We start from the raw sequence: 13,635 nt of genomic DNA, 5'->3' as shown, positions 1-13,635 counted from the left end.
TTTCCAGGCATTTCAGTACCACAGACAAATTGGTTCCATTGGTGCAGGTGCCCATTCAGGTGCCCATAGCAAAGCAACATCAAGTAGTCGTAGCAGGAGAAAATTCGCAAAGGGAGGTTCATCATCTGCAGAAGAAAAGACAGGTTGGTCTTGAGTAATGGTTTGAAGACATGTAAAGCAACATGTGCAAAACATGTAAAGTCCTGGATAATACTTCTTTGAAGTTGGGTGACCTTAGGAATCATGAAACTGCCACTTTTATAAGGAGCTGTAGCATGATCTGTGTTGGATTTGAGCACTAAATAAAAGTGAAGTATTCATCTTTTTTCTCAAATTTGAATCAGTAATATTCAAATTGTGGAACATTTTTGAACATTTCAGAAAAAGATATGAGTATGTTTATCAAGTAAATGATTAACAACTGGGTAGGAAATGGTTACATTGCTAAAGTTACGTATATGCACATATTTAACAAATGCAAAAAAACAAACTCAGTGGTGATAATGGACAAAACAATGGCGAGAATAATTAATTACCTGTCCAAAGTGAAGGAATGATAAAGTCTTAGCCTTGGCAAGGGATATACAGCATTCATTGACAAGGGACAGTTAATCCGCAACTGTAAGATGTATGCACGTGTGTGTTTTTGGCAGCTCTTACTTGTCCAGACTGATGCCGATTTTATAGTGCTAGCCCACTGAGATACCATGCCACAGTTTAAAATGAATATCCCACTCAGACACAGTATACTGACCCCGAGCTGACCAGTCCTTGTTTTAGCCCCCTAATGTCGAGCGCCAGACAGGGAACAACAAATACCATCTTTTAACATCTTTTGGTATGATGCGGCCGGGATCAAACCCCAGACCTTACGCTCTCCGAGTGGACGCTCTACCACTAGACCACGGAGGCAGTCAATTAGCCTTGAGAATTGCTATGATGCACATGTGCAAATATTAGAAAGTTATCCCAACATACACAAAGGTAAAATATTATGCAAATATTTTTTTTTCTAGAGAAAATAAAGTGCTTTTTTTATAGTTCTTTCTAATATATACAACAAATAATAAGTACATTTCAAAGGCTCCTAATTCCATACACTTCAGTTAGTGCTCATAGCGCTAGAGTGATGGTTAGATAGGGGCTTTGTCAGATGACCATAGTGACAGTGTGGGTGGTGGTTAGATCGGGGCTTTGTCAGATGACCATAGTGACAGTGTGGGTGGTGGTTAGATCGGGGCTGTGTCAGATGACCATAGTGACAGTGTGGGTGATGGTTAGATCGGGGCTTTGTCAGATGACCATAGTGACAGTGTGGGTGATGGTTAGATCGGGGCTTTGTCAGATGACCATAGTGACAGTGTGGGTGGTGGTTAGATCGGGGCTTTGTCAGATGACCATAGTGACAGTGTGGGTGGTAGTTAGATCGGGGCTGTGTCAGATGACCATAGTGACAGTGTGGGTGATGGTTAGATCGGGGCTTTGTCAGATGACCATAGTGACAGTGTGGGTGATGGTTAGATCGGGGCTTTGTCAGATGACCATAGTGACAGTGTGGGTGGTGGTTAGATCGGGGCTTTGTCAGATGACCATAGTGACAGTGTGGGTTATTGTTAGATCGGGGCTTTCTCAGATGACCATAGTGACAGTGTGGGTGGTGGTTAGATCGGGGCTTTCTCAGATGACCATAGTGACAGTGTGGGTGGTGGTTAGATCGGGGCTTTCTCAGATGACCATAGTGACAGTGTGGGTGATGGTTAGATCGGGGCTTTGTCAGATGACCATAGTGACAGTGTGGGTGGTAGTTAGATCGGAGCTTTGTCAGATGACCATAGTGACAGTGTGGGTGGTGGTTAGATCGGGGCTGTGTCAGATGACCATAGTGACAGTGTGGGTGATGGTTAGATCGGGGCTTTGTCAGATGACTATAGTGACAGTGTGGGTGATGGTTAGATCGGGGCTTTGTCAGATGACCATAGTGACAGTGTGGGTGGTGGTTAGATCGGGGCTTTGTCAGATGACCATAGTGACAGTGTGGGTGGTGGTTAGATCGGGGCTTTCTCAGATGACCATAGTGACAGTGTGGGTGGTGGTTAGATCGGGGCTTTCTCAGATGACCATAGTGACAGTGTGGGTGGTGGTTAGATCGGGGCTTTGTCAGATGACCATAGTGACAGTGTGGGTGGTAGTTAGATCGGAGCTTTGTCAGATGACCATAGTGACAGTGTGGGTGGTAGTTAGATCGGGGCTTTGTCAGATGACCATAGTGAAAGTGTGGGTGATGGTTAGATCGGGGCTTTGTCAGATGACCATAGTGACAGTGTGGGTGATGGTTAGATCGGGGCTTTGTCAGATGACCATAGTGACAGTGTGGGTGATGGTTAGATCAGGGCTTTGTCAGATGACCATACTGACAGTGTGGGTGATGGTTAGATCGGGGCTTTGTCAGATGACCATAGTGACAGTGTGGGTGGTGGTTAGATCGGGGCTTTGTCAGATGACCATAGTGACAGTGTGGGTGATGATTAGATCGGGGCTTTGTAGGATGACCATAGTGACAGTGTGGGTGATGGTTAGATTGGGGCTTTCTCAGATGACCATAGTGACAGTGTGGGTGGTAGTTAGATCGGCGCTTTGTCAGATGACCATAGTGACAGTGTGGGTGATGGTTAGATCGGGGCTGTGTCAGATGACCATAGTGACAGTGTGGGTGATGGTTAGATCGGGGCTTTGTCAGATGACCATAGTGACAGTGTGGGTGGTGGTTAGATCGGGGCTTTGTCAGATGACCATACTGACAGTGTGGGTGATGGTTAGATTGGGGCTTTGTCAGATGACCATAGTGACAGTGTGGGTGGTGGTTAGATAGGGGCTTTGTCAGATGACCAAAGTGACAGTGTGGGTGATGGTTAGATTGGGGCTTTGTCAGATGACCATAGTGACAGTGTGGGTGGTAGTTAGATTGGGGCTTTGTCAGATGACCATAGTGACAGTGTGGGTGATGGTTAGATCGGGGCTTTGTCAGATGACCATAGTGACAGTGTGGGTGATGGTTAGATCGGGGCTTTGTCAGATGACCATAGTGACAGTGTGGTTGATGGTTAGATCAGGGCTTTGTCAGATGACCATAGTGACAGTGTGGGTGGTGGTTAGATCGGGGCATTGTCAGATGACCATAGTGACAGTGTGGGTGGTGGTTAGATCGGGGCTTTGTCAGATGACCATAGTGACAGTGTGGGTGGTGATTAGATCGGAGCTTTGTCAGATGACCATAGTGACAGTGTGGGTGGTAGTTAGATCGGGGCTTTGTCAGATGACCATAGTGAAAGTGTGGGTGATGGTTAGATCGGGGCTTTGTCAGATGACCATAGTGACAGTGTGGGTGATGGTTAGATCGGGGCTTTGTCAGATGACCATAGTGACAGTGTGGGTGATGGTTAGATCAGGGCTTTGTCAGATGACCATACTGACAGTGTGGGTGATGGTTAGATCGGGGCTTTGTCAGATGACCATAGTGACAGTGTGGGTGGTGGTTAGATCGGGGCTTTGTCAGATGACCATAGTGACAGTGTGGGTGATGATTAGATCGGGGCTTTGTAGGATGACCATAGTGACAGTGTGGGTGATGGTTAGATTGGGGCTTTCTCAGATGACCATAGTGACAGTGTGGGTGGTAGTTAGATCGGCGCTTTGTCAGATGACCATAGTGACAGTGTGGGTGATGGTTAGATCGGGGCTGTGTCAGATGACCATAGTGACAGTTTTGGTGATGGTTAGATCGGGGCTTTGTCAGATGACCATAGTGACAGTGTGGGTGGTGGTTAGATCGGGGCTTTGTCAGATGACCATAGTGACAGTGTGGGTGATGGTTAGATTGGGGCTTTGTCAGATGACCATAGTGACAGTGTGGGTGGTGGTTAGATAGGGGCTTTGTCAGATGACCAAAGTGACAGTGTGGGTGATGGTTAGATCGGGGCTTTGTCAGATGACCATAGTGACAGTGTGGGTGGTAGTTAGATTGGGGCTTTGTCAGATGACCATAGTGACAGTGTGGGTGATGGTTAGATCGGGGCTTTGTCAGATGACCATAGTGACAGTGTGGGTGATGGTTAGATCGGGGCTTTGTCAGATGACCATAGTGACAGTGTGGTTGATGGTTAGATCAGGGCTTTGTCAGATGACCATAGTGACAGTGTGGGTGGTGGTTAGATCGGGGCATTGTCAGATGACCATAGTGACAGTGTGGGTGGCGGTTAGATCGGGGCTTTGTCAGATGACCATAGTGACAGTGTGGGTGGTGATTAGATCGGGGCTTTGTCAGATGACCATAGTGACAGTGTGGGTGATGGTTAGATAGGGGCTTTCTCAGATGACCATAGTGACAGTGTGGGTGGTAGTTAGATCGGGGCTTTGTCAGATGACCATAGTGACAGTGTGGGTGATGGTTAGATCGGGGCTGTGTCAGATGACCATAGTGACAGTGTGAGTGATGGTTAGATCGGGGCTTTGTCAGATGTCCATAGTGACAGTGTGGGTGATGGTTAGATCGGGGCTTTGTCAGATGACCATAGTGACAGTGTGGGTGGTGGTTAGATCGGGGCTTTGTCAGATGACCATAGTGACAGTGTGGGTGATGGTTAGATTGGGGCTTTGTCAGATGACCATAGTGACAGTGTGGGTGGTGGTTAGATCGGGGCTTTGTCAGATGACCATAGTGACAGTGTGGGTGGTAGTTAGATCGGGGCTGTGTCAGATGACCATAGTGACAGTGTGGGTGATGGTTAGATCGGGGCTTTGTCAGATGACCATAGTGACAGTGTGGGTGATGGTTAGATCGGGGCTTTGTCAGATGACCATAGTGACAGTGTGGGTGGTGGTTAGATCGGGGCTTTGTCAGATGACCATAGTGACAGTGTGGGTGATGGTTAGATCGGGGCTTTCTCAGATGACCATAGTGACAGTGTGGGTGGTGGTTAGATCGGGGCTTTCTCAGATGACCATAGTGACAGTGTGGGTGGTGGTTAGATCGGGGCTTTCTCAGATGACCATAGTGACAGTGTGGGTGGTGGTTAGATCGGGGCTTTGTCAGATGACCATAGTGACAGTGTGGGTGGTAGTTAGATCGGAGCTTTGTCAGATGACCATAGTGACAGTGTGGGTGGTGGTTAGATCGGGGCTGTGTCAGATGACCATAGTGACAGTGTGGGTGATGGTTAGATCGGGGCTTTGTCAGATGACCATAGTGACAGTGTGGGTGATGGTTAGATTGGGGCTTTCTCAGATGACCATAGTGACAGTGTGGGTGGTGGTTAGATCGGGGCTTTCTCAGATGACCATAGTGACAGTGTGGGTGGTGGTTAGATCGGGGCTTTGTCAGATGACCATAGTGACAGTGTGGGTGGTAGTTAGATCGGAGCTTTGTCAGATGACCATAGTGACAGTGTGGGTGATGGTTAGATCGGGGCTTTTTCAGATGACCTTAGTGACAGTGTGGGTGATGGTTAGATCGGGGCTTTGTCAGATGACCATAGTGACAGTGTGGGTGATGGTTAGATCGGGGCTTTGTCAGATGACCATAGTGACAGTGTGGGTGGTGGTTAGATCGGGGCTTTGTCAGATGACCATAGTGACAGTGTGGGTGATGGTTAGATTGGGGCTTTGTCAGATGACCATAGTGACAGTGTGGGTGGTGGTTAGATCGGGGCTTTGTCAGATGACCATAGTGACAGTGTGGGTGATGGTTAGATCGGGGCTTTGTCAGATGACCATAGTGACAGTGTGGGTGGTAGTTAGATCGGGGCTTTGTCAGATGACCATAGTGACAGTGTGGGTGATGGTTATATCGGGTCTTTGTCAGATGACCATAGTGACAGTGTGGGTGATGGTTAGATCTGGGCTTTGTCAGATGACCATAGTGACAGTGTGGGTGATGGTTAGATCAGGGCTTTGTCAGATGACCATAGTGACAGTGTGGGTGGTGGTTAGATCGGGGCATTGTCAGATGACCATAGTGACAGTGTGGGTGGTGGTTAGATCGGGGCTTTGTCAGATGACCATAGTGACAGTGTGGGTGGTAGTTAGATCGGGGCTTTGTCAGATGACCATAGTGACAGTGTGGGTGATGGTTAGATCGGGGCTTTCTCAGATGACCATAGTGACAGTGTGGGTGATGGTTAGATCAGGGCTTTGTCAGATGACCATAGTGACAGTGTGGGTGATGGTTAGATCGGGGCTTTGTCAGATGACCATAGTGACAGTGTGGGTGATGGTTAGATCAGGGCTTTGTCATATGACCATAGTGACAGTGTGGGTGGTGGTTAGATCGGGGCTTTGTCAGATGACCATAGTGACAGTGTGGGTGGTGGTTAGATCGGGGCTTTGTCAGATGACCATAGTGACAGTGTGGGTGGTGATTAGATAGGGGCTTTCTCAGATGACCATAGTGACAGTGTTGGTGATGGTTAGATTGGGGCTTTCTCAGATGACCATAGTGACAGTGTGGGTGGTAGTTAGATCGGGGCTTTGTCAGATGACCATAGTGACAGTGTGGGTGATGGTTAGATCCGGGCTGTGTCAGATGACCATAGTGACAGTGTGGGTGATGGTTAGATCGGGGCTTTGTCAGATGACCATAGTGACAGTGTGGGTGATGGTTAGATCGGGGCTTTCTCAGATGACCATAGTGACAGTGTGGGTGGTAGTTAGATCGGGGCTTTGTCAGATGACCATAGTGACAGTGTGGGTGATGGTTAGATCGGGGCTTTGTCAGATGACCATAGTGACAGTGTGGGTGATGGTTAGATCAGGGCTTTGTCAGATGACCATAGTGACAGTGTGGGTGATGGTTAGACCCGGGCTTTGTCAGATGACCATAGTGACAGTGTGGGTGGTGGTTAGATCGGGGCTTTGTCAGATGACCATAGTGACAGTGTGGGTGGTAGTTAGATCGGGGCTTTCTCAGATGACCATAGTGACAGTGTGGGTGGTAGTTAGATCGGGGCTTTGTCAGATGACCATAGTGACAGTGTGGGTGATGGTTAGATCGGGGCTTTGTCAGATGACCATAGTGACAGTGTGGGTGGTGGATAGATCGGGGCTTTGTCAGATGACCATAGTGACAGTGTGGGTGATGGTTAAATCGGGGCTTTGTCAGATGACCAAAGTGACAGTGTGGGTGATGGTTAGATCGGGGCTTTGTCAGATGACCATAGTGACAGTGTGGTTGATGGTTAGATCAGGGCTTTGTCAGATGACCATAGTGACAGTGTGGGTGGTGGTTAGATCGGGGCATTGTCAGATGACCATAGTGACAGTGTGGGTGGTGGTTAGATCGGGGCTTTGTCAGATGACCATAGTGACAGTGTGGGTGGTGATTAGATCGGGGCTTTGTCAGATGACCATAGTGACAGTGTGGGTGATGGTTAGATAGGGGCTTTCTCAGATGACCATAGTGACAGTGTGGGTGGTAGTTAGATCGGGGCTTCGTCAGATGACCATAGTGACAGTGTGGGTGATGGTTAGATCGGGGCTGTGTCAGATGACCATAGTGACAGTGTGAGTGATGGTTAGATCGGGGCTTTGTCAGATGTCCATAGTGACAGTGTGGGTGATGGTTAGATCGGGGCTTTGTCAGATGACCATAGTGACAGTGTGGGTGGTGGTTAGATCGGGGCTTTGTCAGATGACCATAGTGACAGTGTGGGTGATGGTTAGATTGGGGCTTTGTCAGATGACCATAGTGACAGTGTGGGTGGTGGTTAGATCGGGGCTTTGTCAGATGACCATAGTGACAGTGTGGGTGGTAGTTAGATCGGGGCTGTGTCAGATGACCATAGTGACAGTGTGGGTGATGGTTAGATCGGGGCTTTGTCAGATGACCATAGTGACAGTGTGGGTGATGGTTAGATCGGGGCTTTGTCAGATGACCATAGTGACAGTGTGGGTGGTGGTTAGATCGGGGCTTTGTCAGATGACCATAGTGACAGTGTGGGTGATGGTTAGATCGGGGCTTTCTCAGATGACCATAGTGACAGTGTGGGTGGTGGTTAGATCGGGGCTTTCTCAGATGACCATAGTGACAGTGTGGGTGGTGGTTAGATCGGGGCTTTCTCAGATGACCATAGTGACAGTGTGGGTGGTGGTTAGATCGGGGCTTTGTCAGATGACCATAGTGACAGTGTGGGTGGTAGTTAGATCGGAGCTTTGTCAGATGACCATAGTGACAGTGTGGGTGGTGGTTAGATCGGGGCTGTGTCAGATGACCATAGTGACAGTGTGGGTGATGGTTAGATCGGGGCTTTGTCAGATGACCATAGTGACAGTGTGGGTGATGGTTAGATCGGGGCTTTCTCAGATGACCATAGTGACAGTGTGGGTGGTGGTTAGATCGGGGCTTTCTCAGATGACCATAGTGACAGTGTGGGTGGTGGTTAGATCGGGGCTTTGTCAGATGACCATAGTGACAGTGTGGGTGGTAGTTAGATCGGAGCTTTGTCAGATGACCATAGTGACAGTGTGGGTGATGGTTAGATCGGGGCTTTTTCAGATGACCTTAGTGACAGTGTGGGTGATGGTTAGATCGGGGCTTTGTCAGATGACCATAGTGACAGTGTGGGTGATGGTTAGATCGGGGCTTTGTCAGATGACCATAGTGACAGTGTGGGTGGTGGTTAGATCGGGGCTTTGTCAGATGACCATAGTGACAGTGTGGGTGATGGTTAGATCGGGGCTTTGTCAGATGACCATAGTGACAGTGTGGGTGGTAGTTAGATCGGAGCTTTGTCAGATGACCATAGTGACAGTGTGGGTGGTGGTTAGATCGGGGCTGTGTCAGATGACCATAGTGACAGTGTGGGTGATGGTTAGATCGGGGCTTTGTCAGATGACCATAGTGACAGTGTGGGTGATGGTTAGATTGGGGCTTTGTCAGATGACCATAGTGACAGTGTGGGTGGTGGTTAGATCGGGGCTTTGTCAGATGACCATAGTGACAGTGTGGGTGATGGTTAGATCGGGGCTTTGTCAGATGACCATAGTGACAGTGTGGGTGGTAGTTAGATCGGGGCTTTGTCAGATGACCATAGTGACAGTGTGGGTGATGGTTAGATCGGGTCTTTGTCAGATGACCATAGTGACAGTGTGGGTGATGGTTAGATCTGGGCTTTGTCAGATGACCATAGTGACAGTGTGGGTGATGGTTAGATCAGGGCTTTGTCAGATGACCATAGTGACAGTGTGGGTGGTGGTTAGATCGGGGCATTGTCAGATGACCATAGTGACAGTGTGGGTGGTGGTTAGATCGGGGCTTTGTCAGATGACCAAAGTGACAGTGTGGGTGATGGTTAGATTGGGGCTTTGTCAGATGACCATAGTGACAGTGTGGGTGATGGTTAGACCGGGGCTTTGTCAGATGACCATAGTGACAGTGTGGGTGATGGTTAGATCAGGGCTTTGTCAGATGACCATAGTGACAGTGTGGGTGGTGGTTAGATCGGGGCTTTGTCAGATGACCATAGTGACAGTGTGGGTGATGGTTAGATCAGGGCTTTGTCAGATGACCATAGTGACAGTGTGGGTGGTGGTTAGATCGGGGCTTTGTCAGATGACCATAGTGACAGTGCGGGTGGTGGTTAGATCGGGGCTTTGTCAGATGACCATAGTGACAGTGTGGGTGGTGATTAGATAGGGGCTTTCTCAGATGACCATAGTGACAGTGTTGGTGATGGTTAGATTGGGGCTTTCTCAGATGACCATAGTGACAGTGTGGGTGGTAGTTAGATCGGGGCTTTGTCAGATGACCATAGTGACAGTGTGGGTGATGGTTAGATCCGGGATGTGTCAGATGACCATAGTGACAGTGTGGGTGATGGTTAGATCGGGGCTTTGTCAGATGACCATAGTGACAGTGTGGGTGATGGTTAGATTGGGGCTTTCTCAGATGACCATAGTGACAGTGTGGGTGGTAGTTAGATCGGGGCTTTGTCAGATGACCATAGTGACAGTGTGGGTGATGGTTAGATCAGGGCTTTGTCAGATGACCATAGTGACAGTGTGGGTGATGGTTAGATCAGGGCTTTGTCAGATGACCATAGTGACAGTGTGGGTGATGGTTAGACCCGGGCTTTGTCAGATGACCATAGTGACAGTGTGGGTGGTGGTTAGATCGGGGCTTTGTCAGATGACCATAGTGACAGTGTGGGTGATGGTTAGATCGGGGCTTTGTCAGATGACCATAGTGACAGTGTGGGTGGTGGTTAGATCGGGGCTTTGTCAGATGACCATAGTGACAGTGTGGGTGATGGTTAGATTGGGGCTTTGTCAGATGACCATAGTGACAGTGTGGGTGATGGTTAGATCGGGGCTTTGTCAGATGACCATAGTGACAGTGTGGGTGATGGTTAGATCGGGGCTTTGTCAGATGACCATAGTGACAGTGTGGGTGGTGGTTAGATCGGGGCTTTGTCAGATGACCATAGTGACAGTGTGGGTGATGGTTAGATCAGGGCTTTGTCAGATGACCATAGTGACAGTGTGGGTGGTGGTTAGATCGGGGCATTGTCAGATGACCATAGTGACAGTGTGGGTGGTGGTTAGATCGGGGCTTTGTCAGATGACCAAAGTGACAGTGTGGGTGATGGTTAGATTGGGGCTTTGTCAGATGACCATAGTGACAGTGTGGGTGATGGTTAGACCGGGGCTTTGTCAGATGACCATAGTGACAGTGTGGTTGATGGTTAGATCAGGGCTTTGTCAGATGACCATAGTGACAGTGTGGGTGGTGGTTAGATCGGGGCTTTGTCAGATGACCATAGTGACAGTGTGGGTGATGGTTAGATCAGGGCTTTGTCAGATGACCATAGTGACAGTGTGGGTGGTGGTTAGATCGGGGCTTTGTCAGATGACCATAGTGACAGTGCGGGTGGTGGTTAGATCGGGGCTTTGTCAGATGACCATAGTGACAGTGTGGGTGGTGATTAGATAGGGGCTTTCTCAGATGACCATAGTGACAGTGTTGGTGATGGTTAGATTGGGGCTTTCTCAGATGACCATAGTGACAGTGTGGGTGGTAGTTAGATCGGGGCTTTGTCAGATGACCATAGTGACAGTGTGGGTGATGGTTAGATCCGGGCTGTGTCAGATGACCATAGTGACAGTGTGGGTGATGGTTAGATCGGGGCTTTGTCAGATGACCATAGTGACAGTGTGGGTGATGGTTAGATTGGGGCTTTCTCAGATGACCATAGTGACAGTGTGGGTGGTAGTTAGATCGGGGCTTTGTCAGATGACCATAGTGACAGTGTGGGTGATGGTTAGATCGGGGCTTTGTCAGATGACCATAGTGACAGTGTGGGTGATGGTTAGATCAGGGCTTTGTCAGATGACCATAGTGACAGTGTGGGTGATGGTTAGACCCGGGCTTTGTCAGATGACCATAGTGACAGTGTGGGTGGTGGTTAGATCGGGTCTTTGTCAGATGACCATAGTGACAGTGTGGGTGGTAGTTAGATCGGGGCTTTCTCAGATGACCATAGTGACAGTGTGGGTGGTAGTTAGATCGGGGCTTTGTCAGATGACCATTGTGACAGTGTGGGTGATGGTTAGATCGGGGCTTTGTCAGATGACCATAGTGACAGTGTGGGTGGTGGATAGATCGGGGCTTTGTCAGATGACCATAGTGACAGTGTGGGTGGTGGATAGATCGGGGCTTTGTCAGATGACCATAGTGACAGTGTGGGTGATGGTTAAATCGGGGCTTTGTCAGATGACCAAAGTGACAGTGTGGGTGATGGTTAGATCAGGGCTTTGTCAGATGACCATAGTGACAGTGTGGGTGGTGGTTAGATCGGGGCTTTGTCAGATGACCATAGTGACAGTGTGGGTGGTGGTTAGATCGGGGCTTTGTCAGATGACCATAGTGACAGTGTGGGTGATGGTTAGACCCGGGCTTTGTCAGATGACCATAGTGACAGTGTGGGTGGTGGTTAGATCGGGGCTTTGTCAGATGACCATAGTGACAGTGTGGGTGATGGTTAGATTGGGGCTTTGTCAGATGACCATAGTGACAGTGTGGGTGGTGGTTAGATAGGGGCTTTCTCAGATGACCATAGTGACAGTGTGGGTGGTAGTTAGATTGGGGCTTTGTCAGATGACCATAGTGACAGTGTGGGTGATGGTTAGATCGGGGCTTTGTCAGATGACCATAGTGACAGTGTGGGTGATGGTTAGATTGGGGCTTTGTCAGATGACCATAGTGACAGTGTGGGTGGTGGTTAGATCAGGGCTTTGTCAGATGACCATAGTGACAGTGTGGGTGATGGTTAGATTGGGGCTTTCTCAGATGACCATAGTGACAGTGTGGGTGGTAGTTAGATCGGGGCTTTGTCAGATGACCATAGTGACAGTGTGGGTGATGGTTAGATCGGGGCTTTGTCAGATGACCATAGTGACAGTGTGGGTGGTGGTTAGATCGGGGCTTTGTCAGATGACCATAGTGGCAGTGTGGGTGATGGTTAGATCGGGGCTTTGTCAGATGACCATAGTGACAGTGTGGGTGGTGGTTAGATCGGGGCTTTGTCAGATGACCATAGTGACAGTGTGGGAGATGGTTAGATCAGGTCTTTGTCAGATGATTAAAGTGACAGTGTGGGTGATGGTTAGATCGGGGCTTTGTCAGATGACCATAGTGACAGTGTGGGTGATGGTTAGATCGGGGCTTTGTCAGATGACCATAGTTACAGTGTGGGTGATGGTTAGATCGGGGCTTTGTCAGATGACCATAGTGACAGTGTGGGTGATGGTTAGATCGGGGCTGTGTCAGATGACCATAGTGACAGTGTGGGTGATGGTTAGATCGGGGCTTTGTCAGATGACCATAGTGACAGTGTGGGTGGTGGTTAGATCGGGGCTTTGTCAGATGACCATAGTGACAGTGTGGGTGATGGTTAGATCGGGGCTTTGTCAGATGACCATAGTGACAGTGTGGGTGGTGGTTAGATCGGGGCTTTGTCAGATGACCATAGTGACAGTGTGGGTGATGGTTAGATCGGGGCTTTGTCAGATGACCATAGTGACAGTGTGGGTGGTGGTTAGATAGTGGCTTTCTCAGATGACCATAGTGACAGTGTGGGTGGTAGTTAGATCGGGGCTTTGTCAGATGACCATAGTGACAGTGTGGGTGATGGTTAGATTGGGGCTTTGTCAGATGACCATAGTGACAGTGTGGGTGATGGTTAGATCAGGGCTTTGTCAGATGACCATAGTGACAGTGTGGGTGGTGGTTAGATAGGGGCTTTCTCAGATGACCATAGTGACAGTGTGGGTGGTAGTTAGATTGGGGCTTTGTCAGATGACCATAGTGACAGTGTGGGTGATGGTTAGATTGGGGCTTTGTCAGATGACCATACTGACAGTGTGGGTGATGGTTAGATCGGGGCTTTGTCAGATGACCATAGTGACAGTGTGGGTGATGGTTAGATTGGGGCTTTGTCAGATGACCATAGTGACAGTGTGGGTGGTGGTTAGATCGGGGCTTTGTCAGATGACCATAGTGACAGTGTGGGTGATGGTTAGATTTGGGCTTTCTCAGATGACTATAGTGACAGTGTGGGTGGTAGTTAGATCGGGGCTTTGTCAGAT

At 49.0% G+C, this 13,635-nt stretch overlaps 1 protein-coding gene across 11 annotated transcripts in view; it reads left to right on the top strand.

Moving 5' to 3' along the window:
* LOC124123063 (protein mono-ADP-ribosyltransferase PARP14-like) overlaps positions 1-13,635 on the top strand; it is an 83,679-nt gene that overhangs the window by 46,885 nt on the left and 23,159 nt on the right. For all 11 annotated transcript variants that reach the window (XM_048388650.1, XM_048388649.1, XM_048388646.1 and 8 more), the window contains one exon: positions 8-143. In XM_048388650.1, coding sequence (XP_048244607.1) covers positions 8-143 — 136 coding nt within the window. The remainder of the gene's footprint in view (positions 1-7; positions 144-13,635) is intronic.

The sequence above is a fragment of the Haliotis rufescens genome, unplaced genomic scaffold, assembly GCF_023055435.1.
Source record: "Haliotis rufescens isolate VD_foot unplaced genomic scaffold, xgHalRufe1.0.p SCAF_75, whole genome shotgun sequence".
NCBI lineage: Eukaryota > Metazoa > Mollusca > Gastropoda > Lepetellida > Haliotidae > Haliotis > Haliotis rufescens.
The sequence above is the reverse complement of the archived record's forward strand: the minus strand, read 5'-3'. Positions and strand labels throughout refer to the sequence as shown.